This window comes from Capricornis sumatraensis, chromosome 20, assembly GCF_032405125.1.
Source record: "Capricornis sumatraensis isolate serow.1 chromosome 20, serow.2, whole genome shotgun sequence".
Lineage (NCBI taxonomy): Eukaryota > Metazoa > Chordata > Mammalia > Artiodactyla > Bovidae > Capricornis > Capricornis sumatraensis.
This window is the reverse complement of record NC_091088.1, coordinates 53,946,598-53,963,786: the sequence shown is the minus strand read 5'-3', so window position 1 is coordinate 53,963,786 and position 17,189 is coordinate 53,946,598. Positions and strand designations below refer to the sequence as shown.

General features: G+C 48.9%; 1 protein-coding gene across 1 annotated transcript; it reads left to right on the top strand.

The window, feature by feature from the left end:
* Positions 1-1,990: 1,990 nt before the first annotated feature.
* RINL (Ras and Rab interactor like) lies at positions 1,991-9,292 on the top strand. Its single transcript, XM_068992275.1, has 11 exons — positions 1,991-2,057; positions 2,257-2,416; positions 3,992-4,094; positions 5,497-5,569; positions 5,656-5,720; positions 6,222-6,371; positions 6,456-6,863; positions 7,254-7,571; positions 7,811-7,942; positions 8,100-8,263; positions 8,346-9,292. The coding sequence occupies exons 1-11, from the start codon at positions 2,005-2,007 to the stop codon at positions 8,406-8,408; spliced, it is 1,689 nt and encodes a 562-aa protein (XP_068848376.1). The 5' UTR covers positions 1,991-2,004; the 3' UTR covers positions 8,409-9,292.
* Positions 9,293-17,189: the final 7,897 nt, after the last annotated feature.

Below are 17,189 nucleotides of genomic sequence, written 5' to 3'. Positions count from 1 at the left end.
TGTGGCATCAGGCAGCTGGCCCTGTCACACCCTGCCCAGCACCCCTTATCTCCTTCTGCCTTCTCATGGGCCCCAGGCAAGCCTCTGCCTCCCTCTCCCCACCCTTCCTGCCTGCTCTCCCCTAGGCAGGGCACCTGCTCTCTGTCCCCCACTTCCTAACACCCTGGACTTCGGGACAGTGGGCTGATGGACTGATTTAGCTGTTTATTATGCATCCCTTATACCCACCCCAAGAAGAAGGGAAGCCCCTGGGAGCAGGGGCCTATTCTGCCCATCACCCTTTCCCCAGGCACCTAACTGTGGTCCTGTACTTCGGTAAATATCTGTTGGATGTACGGGCACACGGATGGATGGATGGAAGGACCTAGGATTCCTGCTCCTGGGACTGCTGCAAGGAAAATATTTTAGAATGCCCTCCTTAACTGATAACCCACCATAGGGAGCTATACCAGGTTAAGAGTTGGGATCCAGTGGCTACGGGGACAGATGTGTGACAAAGCAGAAAGAGTAAAATGCCAATAGTAGAATCTAGGTAGTGGGTACATAAATGTTCCCTGTAAAATCATTTCAATTTTTTTAAATTTGCTTATTTTGGCCGCGCTGGGTCTTTGTTTGGGCCTGAGGGCTTCTCTTGTTGAGGACCATGGTCTAGAACTCCTGGGCTCAGTATTTGCAGCGCACATGGGCTTACTTGCTCTGCAGCATGGTATCTTGGGCTTCCCTGGTGGCCCAGAAGGTAAAGAGTCTACCTGCAATATGGGAGACCCACATTCGATCCCTGAGTGGGGACAATCCCCTGGAGAAGCGAATGGCAACCCACTCCAGTACTCTTGCCTGGGAAATCCCACAGACAGAGGAGGCTGTGGCGGGCGACAGTCTGTGGGGTCGCAGAGTCCCACACGACTGAGCGACTAGCACTTTCACTTGCGTGTGGGGTCTTAGTTCCCCGACCAGGGATAAAAGCTGAACCCCCTGCATGGGAAGGCCGATTCTTAACCACTGGACCACCAGGGAAGTTCCTATTTTAATTCTTCTGTTTGAGACCTCTCATGATAAAACCTTGGGGGAAAATATTTGAAGGCCCCTTTGTGATCAGGGAAGGGAGGAAGAAGAGACATCCTATAGTGTGATAAACATATTATCACATTTACAGAGTGTCTACAATGGGCAGAGCCCTTTTCCAGGCCCTGGGTTTTGACAATGGTTGTTATTCATTTGGTCCCCTTTCATAAGGCTTTCCTGGATGTTAAAATATAAAATAGCCTCCTGTTATTGCTGCTAGTCACTAAGTCCTGTCCAACTCTTTTGTGATCCTATGGACTGTAGGCTCCTCTGTCCATAGAATTTCCCAGGGCAGAATACTGGAGTAGGGGACTTCCCTGGTAGTCCAGTAGCTAAGACTGCACGCTCCCAGTGCAGGTGGCCCACGTTTGATCCCCTGTCAGGGAACTAGATCCCTGGCATCCCTTCTGCATGCCACAGCTGAAGAAACTGCAGGCTGCAGCAAACGCTGAAGATCCCACATGCCGCAAATAAGACCTGGTGCAGCCAAGTAAATATTTTGTTAATTAAAAAAAAAAAGAATACTGGAGTGGGTTGCCATTTCATTCTCCAGGGGATCAGTCTGACCCAGGCATCAAATCCTCTTCTGCATTGGCAGGCAGATTCTTTACAGCTGAGCACCTGGGCTTCCCTAAAAAAATATTACCCTACCACTTGGTAAATAGCTGCTATTTTGAGTCCTCTTCCTTTCCCCCTACCTCCCCGTCCCTCTCCCCCTACCGACCTCCCCGCTAGGATCCCCAGATCTCCCCACCACCCAGGAACTGAAGAATTAACACCTGGCACAGCGAGGGGTCTCAAGTCCATCCTGGTTGGTCCAGGTCTCTGCCATGTGGGTTGTAAATATTTGGAATATTACCCCTGGGCTGGAGCAGCCTTGAGACATACTTTCCTCCCTGCCAGAGGCCAGACCATGGCTCCCTGGCCTCCTGCACGCTGAGGATGACGGCCCAGCCAGAGGACAAGGCCTCAGCAGGCCCCACGGACCGGGAGAGGTGAGGGTTGCTGAGGCTGTCTCCGCCTCCCTGGATTCAGAAGCCCCTTCCATCCAAGTCCCACCCACCCCCAGGCAGGACCCAGAACCCCATCTCTGACCCTTTGCCCCCAGGCTTCCCCTTCCTGTACCTCTGACCCCATCTCAAAGTCCAACTGCCTTCCTCTGTCCCCTGGTCTCCTGGTCCCTGCCTGTCCCAGACTAATCCCATCACAGGCGAATGGAGCTGGCGAGACCCCCTTAAGGGTCCTTGGGACCCCAGAGTCACTCCTTCGCCTTCAGAGGACATGGGGGGTGTGGCAGATCCCAGAGCTGGATGCCCACAGTGCGAAAGCCCTTCTGGACCTGTGGCCACCAGGGGTAAGTACTCACCCCTAGGCACCCTCTCTGACCCTCCCCATGATACCCTGAACCAGTTAGGACCCTGCCGGTTGCCAGTGACAAGCACAACACAAACCGGGCAAACCGAAGCCCTGCTTATTGATTCACATGACTGAAAAGACCAGTGAAAGTGAAAGTGTTAGTCGCCCAGTCATGGCCGAGTCTCTGTGACCCCATGGACTGTAACCTGCCAGGCTCCTCTGTCTTTGGGATTTTCCAGGCAAGCATACTGGAGTGGGTAGTCATTCCCTTCTCCAAGGGATCTTCCCCGGGATAGAACTCGGGTCTTCTGCATTATAAGCAGATTCTTTACCATCTCAGCCACCAGGGAAGCACAAAAAGTCCAGAAGTAAAAGTAATTTTATGGATGTCTGGATCTTGAACATCAGACAATATATATATTTCTCTTCATCCCATTTCTTGGCTTTTTTTTTTTTAACCACACTGCACAGCTTCTGAGATCTTAATTTCCTGACCAAGGCTTGAACCCAGACCCCCTGCAATGGAAGTGCAGAGTCCTAACACTGGACCTCCAGGGAATTCCTTGGTTTGCTTTAAACTTTGGGAAATTCTAAATATTTTTCAATGCAAATAAACACTTGTTCTTCAATATCTCTGGCTTTTATCTTTCTAACTTAACCAGAAAGACAGCTAAAGGTTCTAGTTCTGCTCCTCAAACGACATCAAGGACATCTCAGCAGTTCTCCTAGACTTCCTTTATGGTTGCCCAGCGGCTGCCCCAGACCCAAGCACATGTGTGCATTCCAGGCAGGAGGAAGGAAGAAAGGAGGCACCAGCTGCATTTTTTCCTTTTACCAGCAAAAACAAAAGCCTTCACAATTGATTCAGAATATACAGACAAGGCCCAGGTAGCACTATTTTTTAAAAGTTCACCTGGAAAGGATTCCCTGGCAGTCCAGTGGTTAGGACTCTGAGCTTCCACTGCTGAGGGCTCGGGTTTGATCCCTGGTGGAGGAACTAAGATCCTACAAGCCATGCTGTGCAGCCATAAAGCAAACAAACCAAAAAATAAAAGCTCTCCTGGGAATTACGCAGCCGAGGTGAGAACCAGTGCCTACATTGATCACTACCTATCTGCTATGGCTGGGCCTGTTAATGCCCTGAACGAAGCTAGAGGTCTGCAAGGAGTAGGGAATAGATTTGGATAAAGCAATTCTAGATGGCTGGCCCAAGCACAGGGCCACATCTTACTTACCAGGTTAGCAACCCCAGTGTAAAAAGAGGCCTCTTTCCAAAGAGCTCCTGTGGGAGATTTCCATTGGCTGCATTTGGTTCATATGCCCATCTCTGAACCAGCCACAGTGGTCAGAGAACACTCAATCCTACTGGCTAGGTCAGGTCACGGACCCACCCTTAGGGCTCTTGGGAGAGTTAGTCCAACCTGCAGGACCTAGAGTAGAGAGTGGAATAGAGTTTTCTAAAGGAAATTTGGAGTGTGGGACTCAAAATAAAGGAAATGGACACTAGGCAGGCAATAGTAATAGACTTCTGCAGCATTCCTCTTCAACTTGGCCTTTGTCTCCCTTCCCCCAGAGTTTCCTGGTCATAGGACATGATCCCGGACAGGTCCTGGTGTTGAAGACAGGACCTTCATCAGGGGAAGTCAACACCTACCAGATCCAGAAGCTTCCTGGAGGTAAGGAGCCTACCCTCAAGTTTCCAGTCTACAACAAATTTATCACCAAGATCAGTCATTTTTCATTGTAAAATATCTCCTGAATCTTCCTAATCCTCTCTACATCCATCACCCTAATCCTAACCACCATCACCTCTTGCCCAGACAATTGCAGTGGCCACATTCCTTGTCTCTGTGCTCCCACCCTTTTCTTCCTGCAGTCCATTCTGGACATAGCAGCCAGAGTGGTATTTTCAAACATCAACAAGATGTTATACATTCCTGCCTTCAACCCTGCAAAGGACATGCAACATCTTTAAAAAAAAAAAAAAAAAGAAAGTGAAGTCACTCAGTCGTGTCCGACTCTGCGACCCCGTGGACTGTAGCCTACTAGGCTCCTCCATCCATGGGATTCTCCAGGCAAGAATACTGGAGTAGGTTGCCATTTCCTTCTCCAGGAGATATTCCCAACACAGAGATCAAACCCAGGTCTCCCACATTGCAAGCAGACGCTTTACTCTCTGAGAAAGTCAAAGAAGGGAAGCCCTGCAACATTTTAGATAAACATTAAACTCCTCATGGGACTTCCCTGCTGGTCCAGTGGTTGAGACTCCATGCTCCCAATGCTGGAGGCCCGGGTTCAATCCCTGGTTGAGAAACTAGATCCTGCATGCTGCAACTGTTTTCATGCCAAAATGAAGAGCCCATAGGCTGCAACTAAGACCCAGTATGGCCAAATAAATAAATATTAAAAAAATAAACTCCTTATCATTGCCTATAAGATTATGAGCACTTGCTCATAAGTAGTGAGCACTTGCTCACTACTGCCCGTCATTCTCTCTGCTCTATAGACTGTTTTTTTGAGCAGGCTCTTGCAGGCTAAATGTGTCCTAACTTCAGGGCCTTTGTATTTGTTTTTCCTGTATGAGTGCCCTTCCTTGAATGGCTAGTTTAGTCTCCATCCTTTCGACCTCTATAGAAATGTAATCTTCTTTGACCACCACAGATAACGATAGCCCTAGTCACTTTCAATCACTCTCTATTTCATTTCTGGCACTCAATACACTATACACTTAGCATTATTTGTTTGCTCATTCATTTTCATCTCCCTCCACTAAAAGGTATGCTACAGGCAGGCAGTGAATGTATCTGCCTTTTGACAAATGTATCTCCAATGCCTGAAAATAGTTATCTTAATAAATGTTGCCTAATGAATGAATCATATTTGGTGGCATAAGTGGGATGCTAGCATAAGAACACAGGAAAAGAAGGGGACTGCAACGGCTAGAAATTTTTCTGTTCTGAAGGTTCTTGGGGGGAACTGCAGGATTGGGGAAGAGAGAGTCCCAGAAAAAAGAATGCTGCTACCCCTCAAGTTTTCTAACTTATTCCTTCTTGCCTTTTTTCCCTTCCACTACCCCAGGTGTGTGTCTGGAATCCTCTAAGCTCTGCATGCCAGATCTGCCCCATCTCCTGGCCTTCCTATCAGCCAGCAGGTACAGGTCATCCATCAAATGTGCTAAGGAAGATCCTTCCCTATGACACCCCACCCACACTGTGGCTCCTGCTTATCTTTTCTCAGGGATATTTTGCCTAGAACATTGCTCTTGCCCCCTCCTACCCTGAGGCCTGAAGACCAAAACACAGGTGAGACATGATTCTCTAAGGAAGAAAGAGCCCACCTATCCACCTCCTCGGTCCAGGAGGATGGTACCTAGGGGACTGAACTACGGGGTTTGAGGGAGGATAAAGGGGACTGTGAACTGAAGGGGGACTGGAGGGGCTTCCCTGGTGGCTCAGATGGTAAAGAATCCGCCCACAATGCGGGAGACCTTTGTTCGTTCCCTAGGTTGGGAAGATCCCCTGGAGGAGGACATGGCAACCCACTCCAGTATTCTTGCCTAGAGAATCCCCATGGACAGGGGAACTTGGCAGACTACAGTCCATGGCATTGCAAAGAGTTGGACACAAGTGGGCGACTAAGCCCACAGCACAAGGGGACCTGAAAAAGTTGAGGGGGGTGGTGCTCAGCTCCTGGGTCTGAGTGAGGAGGTACCAGGAACTGAATCCCAGTTCCTCTCATAATGAGGCTGAACACTAAGACTCCAAGGCTGGCCCCTTGGACACCTCACTCCTGCTGTCCCCCAGATCCTCTGCAGACTGACAGCAACCAACTCAACACCTCAAGGAGGGTGGTCTTCCTGGTGAACAAGCTCTACCTGGAGACCCACAGAGGATGCGGGATGGAGCAGACCCTGGCAGAGACAACTCCAGAGACTGCGGAGAGACACGGTCCAGGTTAGATAAGCAGGCCCGGGGCCCCTGAGGGATGAAGGAGCTGCTGCTGCTCTTCTGCAGAACCCAACTCTCTCCTCACATCAGCCCCCAGGAACCCAGCCCCTCACCGTGTCTCCTGGGTGGAAGGCCCACTCAGCCCAGAGGAACACCATCTTAGGCCAGCTCTGGCCAGCCTGGTGGAGGAGAAGGAGGAAAAGGAGGAGGAGGATGACCAAGACGATGAAGAAGGACCTGAGGACATGCTCACTCAGCACGTCCGGGCTCTAGCCAGGGCCCGGAGCAGCTACGTGGCCAAGCAGTTCCGGGGCTTCCGGGCACGCCTCACCTCAGATGCTGGGGGCCCCCACAGGCCTGGGGACCCGGCCACAGAGCTGCTTCAGGACGTCCGGCACCTCCTTACTGACCTCCAGGATCATTTAGCGAAGGATCCCGATGTCAGGGCTGTCTTCGCAAGCAGGGGGCCTGGGGCCCCCCAGAAGGAGGAGGATCTAGGTAAGGGGGAGGGCTGAGAGGGAACTGAGAACCCCCACAGGTTCACACTTGCCTTCTCTTGGCCCTGCATCGGTGTTCACATCCAACTTCGTTCTCTCCATCTCTGAGCACATCTGTTTCCTTTTCTACTCACGCTCCCTGTCCCACATGTAGCAACACCTGCTCTGTTCACCACTGCTCCGTTTCACGCATATGTGACAGCGCATATTGTCTCTCCCAAGCGGCTGTTCATTCCCAGGATCCTTCTTCCATATGTGCTCACACTTACGTGTACACAAGTGGGTGGACAGAGACTAGGGAGGGGTGGTGATTGGTGATGGTGGGTCAGTGGAGAGAAAGTGGCATGGGTCAACCTGGCGGCCCTGCCTAACCCCATCTCAACCCCTACAGGCCCCGCAGTGGAGGCGGCCTTGTACCGCGCGGTGCTGGCGCCTCTGAAGCCCGCCCTGTGGATGCGACTCCGCACGCTCCGCGCCTCACAGCTGCGGCAACTACGGCGGCGACAGGTAGCCCTGCGGGCAGAGGCGGGGCCTCCGGGAGCCCAGGGGGCGGGGCGTGAGAGGCGAAGCCCCGCCCCCGCCCTACGGAGCCGCATTCATGCGCGCCTGGCGCACCTCCACGCGGCCTGCGTCCCGCGCCGCAAGGTGTCGCTCCTGCTGGCGGTGTGCAGTGACGTCTACGAGGGTCTGGCTCGTGGGGAGAACCAAGGTAAAGCAGGGTTCTTGAGTCTACCTGTATGTGGAGTGACTTGAGGGTTGTGGGAGCCGGGCAGCAGGCGGCTGTGCGCACGTCGAGCGGGAGAAGACGGCAAGCTCTACGCGGACCCGGGGTGAGGGTGGTTTGCATACGCAAAGTGGAAGGGTAGCCGGCACTCGCAGTCTTGGGGATGGGATGGAAGTTGCCAGCACGTCCCCTCCAACCCCAGAGCTTGTCCTTCCCTCCCTTAGAGCCCCTGGGGGCCGACGCATTCCTGCCAGCGCTGACAGAGGAACTGATCTGGAGTCCAGACATTGGGGAGACGCAGCTGGACGTAGAGTTTCTCATGGAGCTCCTGGATCCGGACGAACTACGGGGAGAAGGTGAGCCCCCAGCCCCAGAACCCCGGGACCCGACGAGGGGCGCCCTGGGCCCCCTGCCTGCAGTGGGAGGGAAGGCAGGCAACCTGCGGGGGTTGGGGAGGGGGCGGGCTTCGGGGGAGTTGAGATGGCTGCGCTGACCTCCTCTTCTTGTCCATAGCCGGGTACTACCTGACCACGTGGTTTGGGGCGCTGTACCACATTGCCCACTACGAGCCTGACACGGCCCGCGCGCCCAAGGGCCTCAGCTCTGAGGTCCGAGCCTCCCTGCGCCAGTGGCACCGCAGGCGGACCCTGCACAGACAGAGCCCCGCCGGGGACCAGGTGATCACTCCTCAGGACTGCGGGTGGCAGGGAGGGCTGGACCTGTTTCCTTTCTGACCCAGGCTCCTGCCTCTCTCCGCAGGCCAAGCTGCCCTTTGAGGAACCATGGGCGATAGAGATTATGCGAGAGACCAAAGATGATTAGAGATCTCAGACCCTTCTGCCCCACAAGCAAGATTCAGGAGGCATCTGGGACAGCACCAACTTCTGACCCCTGTCGTTTAGAGGCAGGGATTTCCAGGAAAAGGAAACAGGTCTGAGGAAAGACCTCTGAACCTTTACACTGGCTGTTCCTGTTCCTGGCATGCCATTCCCCATTATCCACCTTGCTCCTTCCTTCCCTTTTTTCAGACCCTTTAGGTAGACATCACCTTCTCAGTGAAGCTCTCTCAGGCACTGCTGTCTAAAACTACAGCTTCTCTGACTGGATCCTCCCTGGGGTAAACAGAATAATGCCCCTCCCAAGATGTCCACCTGCTAATACCCATAATCTGTGAATATTTTACCTTAAGTGGTAAAAGGGACTTTGAAAAGTGATAGTGTTAGTCTCTCAGTCGTGTCCAACTCTTTGCGACCCCATGAACTGTAGCCCACCAGGCTCCTCTGTCCATTGGATTTCCCAGGCAAGAATACTGGAGTGGATTGCCATTCCCGTCTCCTAGAAATCTTCCTGACCCAGGGTTCAGACCTGGGTGTCCTGCATTGCAGGTGAATTCTTTACCATAAGCGCCACCAGAGAAGCCCAAGAGGGACTTTGCTGATGTGATTAAATTCAGGATCTTGCGATGGGGAGACTATCCTGGATTCAGGTGGGCCCAATGTAAATCCCTTATAAGAGGGAGGCAGGGAGATCAGAGTCAGAGGAAGAGATATGATGATGCACACACAGATTGGAGCGATGTGGCTAGGAGCCAAAGAATGTAGGCATCCTCTAGAAGCTGGAAAAGACAAGGAATGGATTTTCCCCTGGAATCTTAGAGGGGACTCAGCCTTTGACTTTGTTTGTTTCTTAAAACTGAAGTATAGTTAATTTACAATGTTGTGTTAGTTTTAAGAATATTTAAAGAATACATATGTGTATATATATATATATTCTTCAGATTCTTTTCCATTACAGGTTATTATGAGATGCTAAGTACAGTGCCCTGTGCTATGCACTTGGTCCTTGTTGTTTACCTATCTTATATACAGTACTCAGTCGCTCCAGTTGTGTCCAACTCTTTGCGACCCCATGGACCGTAGCCTGCCAAGCACCAAGCTCCTCTGTCCATGGGATTCTCCAGGCAAGAATACTGGAGTGGGTATTTTTTTAAATATTTATTTTATTTATTTGGCTGTGCTGGGTCTTAGTTGAGGCCTGAGGGGATTTTCAGTTGCAGCATGTGAACTGTTAGTTGCAACATGTGGGAAAAGTCTAGTTCCCTGACCAGGGATCAGCCCCCTCACCGGGAGTGCAGTGTTAGCCTGTGGACTACCAGGAAAGTCCCAACGTGGTCTTTCTTTGGCGTGTGTGTCTGCGTTTTAATCTCCTCTTTGTGTAAGGACACCACTCATGTTGCATCCCTGGAGAAGGAAATGGCAACCCACTCCAGTACTCTCGCCTGGAAAATCCCATGGACAGAGAAGCCTGGTAGACTACAGTCCATGGGATCGCAAAGAGTCGGACACGACTGAGCGACTTCACTTTCTTTCTTTCTTTTCTTTCATGTTGCATCAGAGCCCATCTGTATGACTTCACTTTCACTTAATCACCTCTTAAAAACCCTTTCTCCAAATGTAATCATACTCTGAGTTCCGGGGGTTAAGACTTCAACATATAAATTTGGGGAGGGGACACAATTCAGCTTTTTGATGCTCTGTGGGCAGTATCTTGAGACCCTGAATAACTTGTCCACCAACAACTTTTTAGCCCATGCTCTCAGCACCTCTCCTTGATCCTTGCTGAATCATTGGGTTTATTTGTACTATTCTATTCTGTTTATGGCCGTTTTCCACTTCCTGGAGTGAAATGATGTTTCCTGTATAAATAAACGTGTTTAATTTTTTGAAAAGTGAATCGATTTAAAGAAAACGATTAACTAGCTAAGTGTATAGGTGACACATGGATACGAGGCAAAGTATGGGAAAGTGAAACTAAAAGGCTGATGTTTGGAGTATCATTGGTTAATTACGGCTTTGGCTTCACTCTGAAGCTCTGGGCTTCTTCCTGGATATCTGCTTTTGGACTCCCATTCCCATAATGTCCCAAACTGGCCACAGCATCTCCCAGAAACCCATTCCTCCTTCTAGTCCACATTTCAGGGGTCCCGTATGATCCCCAAGTCCCTAGACCAGAGCCCAAGCCTCACCCTGGACCCTTCCTCTCCTCCCTCTTTCCCACACTTCCTCCCCTTCCACAGCTCCATCATGGTCCAAGCCCCAGCCTCCCCCTGCCTCCTGGCTCCCAGTCCTGGGAATCCTGCCTCATGCCCTCCAAGTGGCAGCCAGAGGAAATTTTAAAAATAGATCGGAGGTCTACCTCTCAGGCCAAAAATTAGGTTTGTAAGAAACACAATTTTTTTTTTTTTAATTCTTTGAAATCTAAGTTGAGCCCTCCTTCCACTATGTTGGGAAGAAATTTTAACGTGAGAGGAAATTTTGTTTGTTTAATAGCATAAGCCTCCCACTTCCCCCTGGTTCATCCTAGGCCCTAGTGACAGAAGTCAGCTGGAGACAACCCACCATCTTGATCTTGAGGCCTCATCCTGCAGTTCCACCATTTGCCTGGGTCACATGACCCAGCTCACTCCAGGAGAAGGCCTGAGCACTGCCCAGGGCCCTGGAAACCCACAGGTTCCCAGAGGACCTGCCAGACTCTCATCTCCTCCCACTCACCCCCTCATCACCTGCTCCAACCTCACTCACCTCCTCATTGCTCCCCACACCTGCCAGGCAGCCACCCAGCCCAGGGCCTTTGCCGGACTTTCCTCTACCTGTGTTGGAGGAGAAGGGGGAGCGAGAGAATGGTCACATCACAGGTCTTGATGGGGCAGGCTGCCAAAGATTCAGGATGGGCGGCCAAGTTATGGTCCATGGCTTCAGGCAGAAAAGAATTTAAGAGCAAGCTGCGGTAAAGTGAAAGCAACTTTATTTAGAGAGAAACACGCTCCACAAGCAGAAGTAGGGTCACCTCAGAAACTGAAAGCAATCTTGGGAAACACACATTCCATAGACAGAATGTGTGTCATCTCAGGTGAGAGAGGCTCTGGAGTATGGGGGCGGCGAGTGTTAGTTTTTATAGGCTGGGTAATTTCATATGCTAATGAACAAACAATATTCTAACTATTTGGGGGAAGGGGCAGGGATTTCCAGGAATTGGGCCACTACTGCCCTCATTTTGGCCTTTTATGGTCAGCCTTGGAACTGTCATGGTGCCTGTGGGTGTGTCATTTAACATATGCTAATGTATTACAGACAGGACTGAGCGGCTGAACTGAATGTATTACAATGAGCACATAAGGCTCAGTTTGTTGTTGTGGCAGTGGTTGTTTAGTTGTTCAACTTGTCCAACTCTTGCAGCCCCATGGATGGTAGCCTGCCAGGCTCCTCTGTCCATGTGATTTCCCAGGCAAGAATACTGGAGCCGGTTGCCATTTCCTTCTCCAGGGGATCTTCCCTACCCAGAGATCGAACTCGCATCTCTGCATCATCTTCTCTATGACTTCTCAAAAAGTGCAGCCTCCCTTCCTGTTTATCTTGTTAGGGAACCATTGACCAAAACCACATGCCTTGGCCAGGCATGATGCTAACTGCTTGCCTGAATTGTCTCAAAGCAGGAGGTCCTGATTAAAAAAAAAAAAAACAGGGTGCTGTCACCGATAAGTAACCAGAATTCAGGAGGAGATAAAAGGAGGGAGGACACACCAGCCCATTTTATGTCTTGTAAAAAAAAACTAACTCAGAAGAATTTGCTACTGCTACTGATGCTGTGTCCTGCCAACCTCCCAGAATCTTCCTTGCTGGAATCCATCTTGGTTGAAAGATGCACTCGGCAACCAGGAAGGACCCTGAGTCAGAATGATTGGCCAGAGACAATCTGGAAACTAATCCCATCACCATAAAACCTGAGAGTGCAAGCCATGTGGCAGAGCAGCTCTCCTGGGTTCCCTTAACCTGCTGCTCTCCACCTGGGCGCCCCTTCCCAATAAAGTCTCTTGCTTTATCAGCAAGGGTGTCTCCTCAAACAATTCATCTCTGAATGTTAGAAAAGAGTCCTCACTCAGACCCTGGAAGTGTTGCATGGAGAAGTCAATTCTGATTCCATGTTGAAACAGTTTCTCTGACTTGCTTTCCATTGCTTTTATGATGATGATCATACATAATGGCCTGCCTCAGAGAATCCTGCCCCTCTGCCTGACAATTAAAGTGCCTTTGTTCAGAACCCTGTGCACCTGTAGGTGGCAGGAAGGAAGAAATTAACATATCTTCCTGAGGTTTACAATTCTAGGGGATATTTGCAAGATTAATGACTATGTTTCTGTGTTTCCTTATCTCTTCATCTCTGATATTTAAAAGAACCTGGTATCCAGATCCAGATAAGATGGTTATTTTAAGACATTAGCCTGCCATCTTGGTCAGCCAGCTCTCTAAATAAAGTCGAATTCCTTGCCTCAGCCCCTTGTCTTGATGGCCTAGGACCAGTAGAAAGAGCTTGGACTTGGTAACAGAAGCAGTCCCTCTTCCTGCAACAATCTGATACTATGTATCAATTATTCTCAGCAGCAATTTGTTAAAAATACAAATTCTGTAAATAAATGCTCACAAGTATGGTCAATGGAGAAGGCAATGGCAACCCACTCCAGTACTCTTGCCTGGAAAATCCCATGGATGGAGGAGCCTGGTGGGCTGCAGTCCATGGGGTCGCTAAGAGTCGGACACGACTGAGTGACTTCACTTTCACTTTTCACTTTCATGCATTGAAGGAAATGGCAACCCACTCCAGTGTTCTTGCCTGGAGAATCTCAGGGATGGGGGAGCCTGGTGGGCTGCCATCTGTGGGGTCGCACAGAGTCAGACATGACTGAAGAGACTTAGCAGCAGCAGCAGCAGCAGCAGCAGCAGCAAGTATGGTCAAATGATTTTTGACAAGGGTTTCATATCATTTGACTGGGGAAGAATAGTCTTTTCAATGAATGGAGTTGGGAAAACTGGATGGATACCCACGTGCAAAAGAATTAAGTTGGGGGACTTCTCTTGCAGTCCAGTGGTTAATACTTCATGCTTCCATTTCAGGGGGCTGGGTTAGATCCCTGGTCAGGGAACTAAGATCCCTCATACTGTGCAGCACAGCCAAGAAAATTAAAAAAAAAAAATTTTTTTTTTAAAGAATAAAGTTGGACCCTTTTCTAAAAACGTATACAAAAATTAACCTGAAATGGATGAAAGACCTAAATGTAAAAACTATAAATCTATTAGAGGAAAACATAGGGGGAAAGTCCTGTGACATTAGATTTGGCAGTGATTTCTTGGATATGACACCAAAAGGACAGGCAACAAAGATTAACTGGAATACATCAAAAATTTTAAAGTGTGGGGAATTCCCTGGCATTCCAGTGGTTAAGACTTGTTGCTTTCACTGTTGTAGGCCTGGTTTCAGTCCCTTCTAAGGGAACTAAGATGCCGCAAGCCACACAGCATGGCCAGAGGGGTGGGGGGCTGGTGGGGGGGTGGGGGTGGTGGAGGGGGTGGTGGTGGTGGGGGTGTGGGGAGTATGCATTAAAGGAAACAATCAACAGAATGTAAAATCAACCCATGGAATAGGGGAAAGTATCCACAAATCATAAGGGATTAATATCCAGAATATATATGATATATATATATATATATATATATGATTTCTAAAACTCAGCAACAACAACAACAAAACCCAAACAATAAAAATTTTTTTTTAACAGGCAAAGGAATTAAATGGAGATTTCCCCAAAAAAGATATGCATGTGGCTAAAAGGCTCATGAAAAGATAACGTGCTCAGTGGTGTCCAACCCTTTTGAGATCCCATGGACTGTAGCCCACTAGGCTCCTCTGTTTATGGGAATTCCCAGGCAAGTATATTGGAGCAGGTTGCCATTTCCTCCTCCAGGGGATCTTCCCGACCCAGAGATCGAACCCACATCTCCTGCATTGCAAGCAGATTCTCTACCGCCAAGCCATCAGAGAAGCCTTGAAAAGATAATAAATATCTCTCATCATTCAAGAAGTGCAAATCAAAATCACTACAAGCCACCATTTCATGACCCTTAAAGAGGCATGGTATATGAGACAGTCATTTCCTAGGCAGGTTGATAAGAAGTCTAGGGGTCCCCAAGGAGAGAGGGGTCTGGAATTCTCAAGGAGGAAGAAAGGACAAACTTTTTTTTTTCCTTCTCTACATTCCTTAGGATTATAGAACAACAATGTATTCTGCCTGAGGACAGTCTCTGGATTAAACCTTCTGGCTAATTCTGTAAATTATGGGAGTAGACCTGCTCTTTACAAGGATTATATAACTACAATGTATTCTGCCTAAGGACAGTCTCTGGATTAAACCTTCTGGCTAATTCTGTTATCTTAAAATGTAAATTATGGGAGTAGGTCTGGTGAGGTCTTTACAACCTCCAGACATTCTTTGGATTCATTGGAGAGTATATAAACTCATTGATAACACTAATAAGCGGGTACTCTTTCTGCCCCCTTCTGATGCCTATGTCAGAAGCTTTCTCTATCTCCTTTATACTTTAATAAAACTTTATTACACAAAAGCTCTGAGCGATCAAGCCTCGTCTCTGGCCCCGGATTGAGTTCTTCTCCTCCGGGGGCCAAGAATCCCGGCGTCGTGATTCAACAACAACCTTTCAGTATGTTTCGCTTATTTATTCTCTGGCTCCCCAGCAACCCAAGGGTAGATACTAACTGTTTAGTGGCTTGCCTGCCTGCTGGAGGAGGTCTTCAAGAGAACACACATAACTGCCAGTTGACCCGAGAGCTGGACCCAGGCCATCAGAAGCTCCTCACCCCCTCCCCTGTCCTTGGAATGTACACTGCCCACTCTTCCCACAATGGGAGTTGTTCCAAGGGTACACAACCCTGGGAAAGTAGGGTGTTGAGACCATCTAGATGGTATACCTGACGGCCCAGTCAAGGCCTCTGTACATATAATTTGAAGATTCTTGCAGGTGGGTGCAGAGATCTGCTCATCTTTTGCTGCCCAAGATAAGCCTCCTATGAACCTTCCCTTGCTTGTTACACCTGCCGTCTACCACCAGGTTTGCTCTGGTGACTCAGACAGCAAAGGATCTGCCTGCAAGGCAAGAGACCCGAGTTCGACCCCCGAGTCACAAAGAGCCCCTGCAGAAGGAAATGGCAACCCACTCCAGTATTCTTGCCTGGAGAATTTCATGGACAGAGGAGTCTGGCAAGCTACGGTCCACGGGGTCACAAAGAGTCGGACGGGACTGAGCGACTAACACTTTCACTTTTCTATCTGGACATCCCTCTTTCTTGGCATCTTCTGACCCTCTATGTCCAGAGGCCAGTTTGTGAATCAACAATGCCACAACCTTAGGAGGTAAAGATGGTATTATCAGCATCCCCTTTTCACAGTGTAAGACTCAGAGATAAGGGGTCTTGCCCAGGCCACATAGTTAGGAAATGGCAGAGCCGGAATTTGGACCAGGTCATCTGTCTGTTAGCGTGTGTGTGGTCCCAACCTAGAAAACCAACTCACCTGGGCTGAGAGAAGTTCTAAGTCGAACACCAGCTGCCCAAGAGTGGGAATTTTGTGCGTCTTGGTCACTACTGAATCCCCAGTGTCTAGAACAGGGTCTGGCAGTACCCAGTAAATAGTTGTCTGATCAAGGAATAAATGAATTAAAATAAATACTAAATTTTCAACCAGCTTATTATTGTTGTTGTTAAAAGTAATAGAAGTTGAGGGCTTCCCTGGTAGCTCAGTAGTGAAGAATCCACACGCCAATGCAGGAGACACCGGTTCCATCCCTCGTTGGGGAAGAGCTACTGAGCCTGTGCTCTAGAGCTCAGGAGCTGCAACTACTGAGCCTACACACCCCAGCTACTGAATTGTGTACGCCCTACAGCCTGTGCTCTGAAGCAAGAGAAGCCACTGCAATGAGAAGATCACAGCTAGAGAGTAGCCCCTGCTCTCCACAACTAGAGAAAAGCCTGAGCAGCAGCAAAGGCCTCACATAGCCATAAGTAAATAAATAATATATTTTTTTTAAGTAATAGAAGTTGGTTGGACACTGTGGTACACTACTTTGGAAAATGACTTTTCTTTAAAAGTTAAATATATACCCACCATATGATCCAGGCATTCCACTCCTGGGTATATACGCTAAAAAAAAAATGAAAAATATCTACACAAAGACTTGTACATCAGGACTTCCCTGGTGGTCCTGTGGTTAAGACTGCAAGCTTCCAGTGCACTGGGTCCAGGTTCGATCCCTGGTCAGGGAACTAGATCTCACATGCCACAACCAAGCTCCAGTTCAGCCAAATAAGTAGGATTAAAAAAAAAAAAAAAAAAGACATGCACATCGATGTTCACACCACCCTCATTTGTAATTGCCAAAAATTACAAATAACCTAAATGTCCACCAGTGGGTGACTCGTAAACAAATTGTGGTGACTTGATAAATAAACTATTGTATGCAATGGAACAGTACTCAGAAATAAAAAGAATGCATTATTGCTAAACATATACGAATCTCAAAAGAATTATACTGAAGGAAAAAAGCCAGACATGAGAGTACATCCTATAGAAAATCATTCTAAAAAAATGCAAACTAACCAATAGTGATAGAAAGTAGATTGGTGCTTGTCTGGGGATGTGTGTGTGTGGAAGGGTGAGGGATGAAGTGTTTATCAAGAAGCAGGAGGAAATTCAGACAT

Bases quoted from the DNA above. Each gene is read 5' to 3' on its own strand.
- RINL (XM_068992275.1), top strand. From the start codon at position 2,005: ATGACGGCCCAGCCAGAGGACAAGGCCTCAGCAGGCCCCACGGACCGG. The intron at 5,721-6,221 runs GTGAGACATGAT...GCTGTCCCCCAG, and splicing joins GCCTGAAGACCAAAACACAG to ATCCTCTGCAGACTGACAGC. The intron at 6,372-6,455 runs GTTAGATAAGCA...TCCTCACATCAG, and splicing joins TGCGGAGAGACACGGTCCAG to CCCCCAGGAACCCAGCCCCT.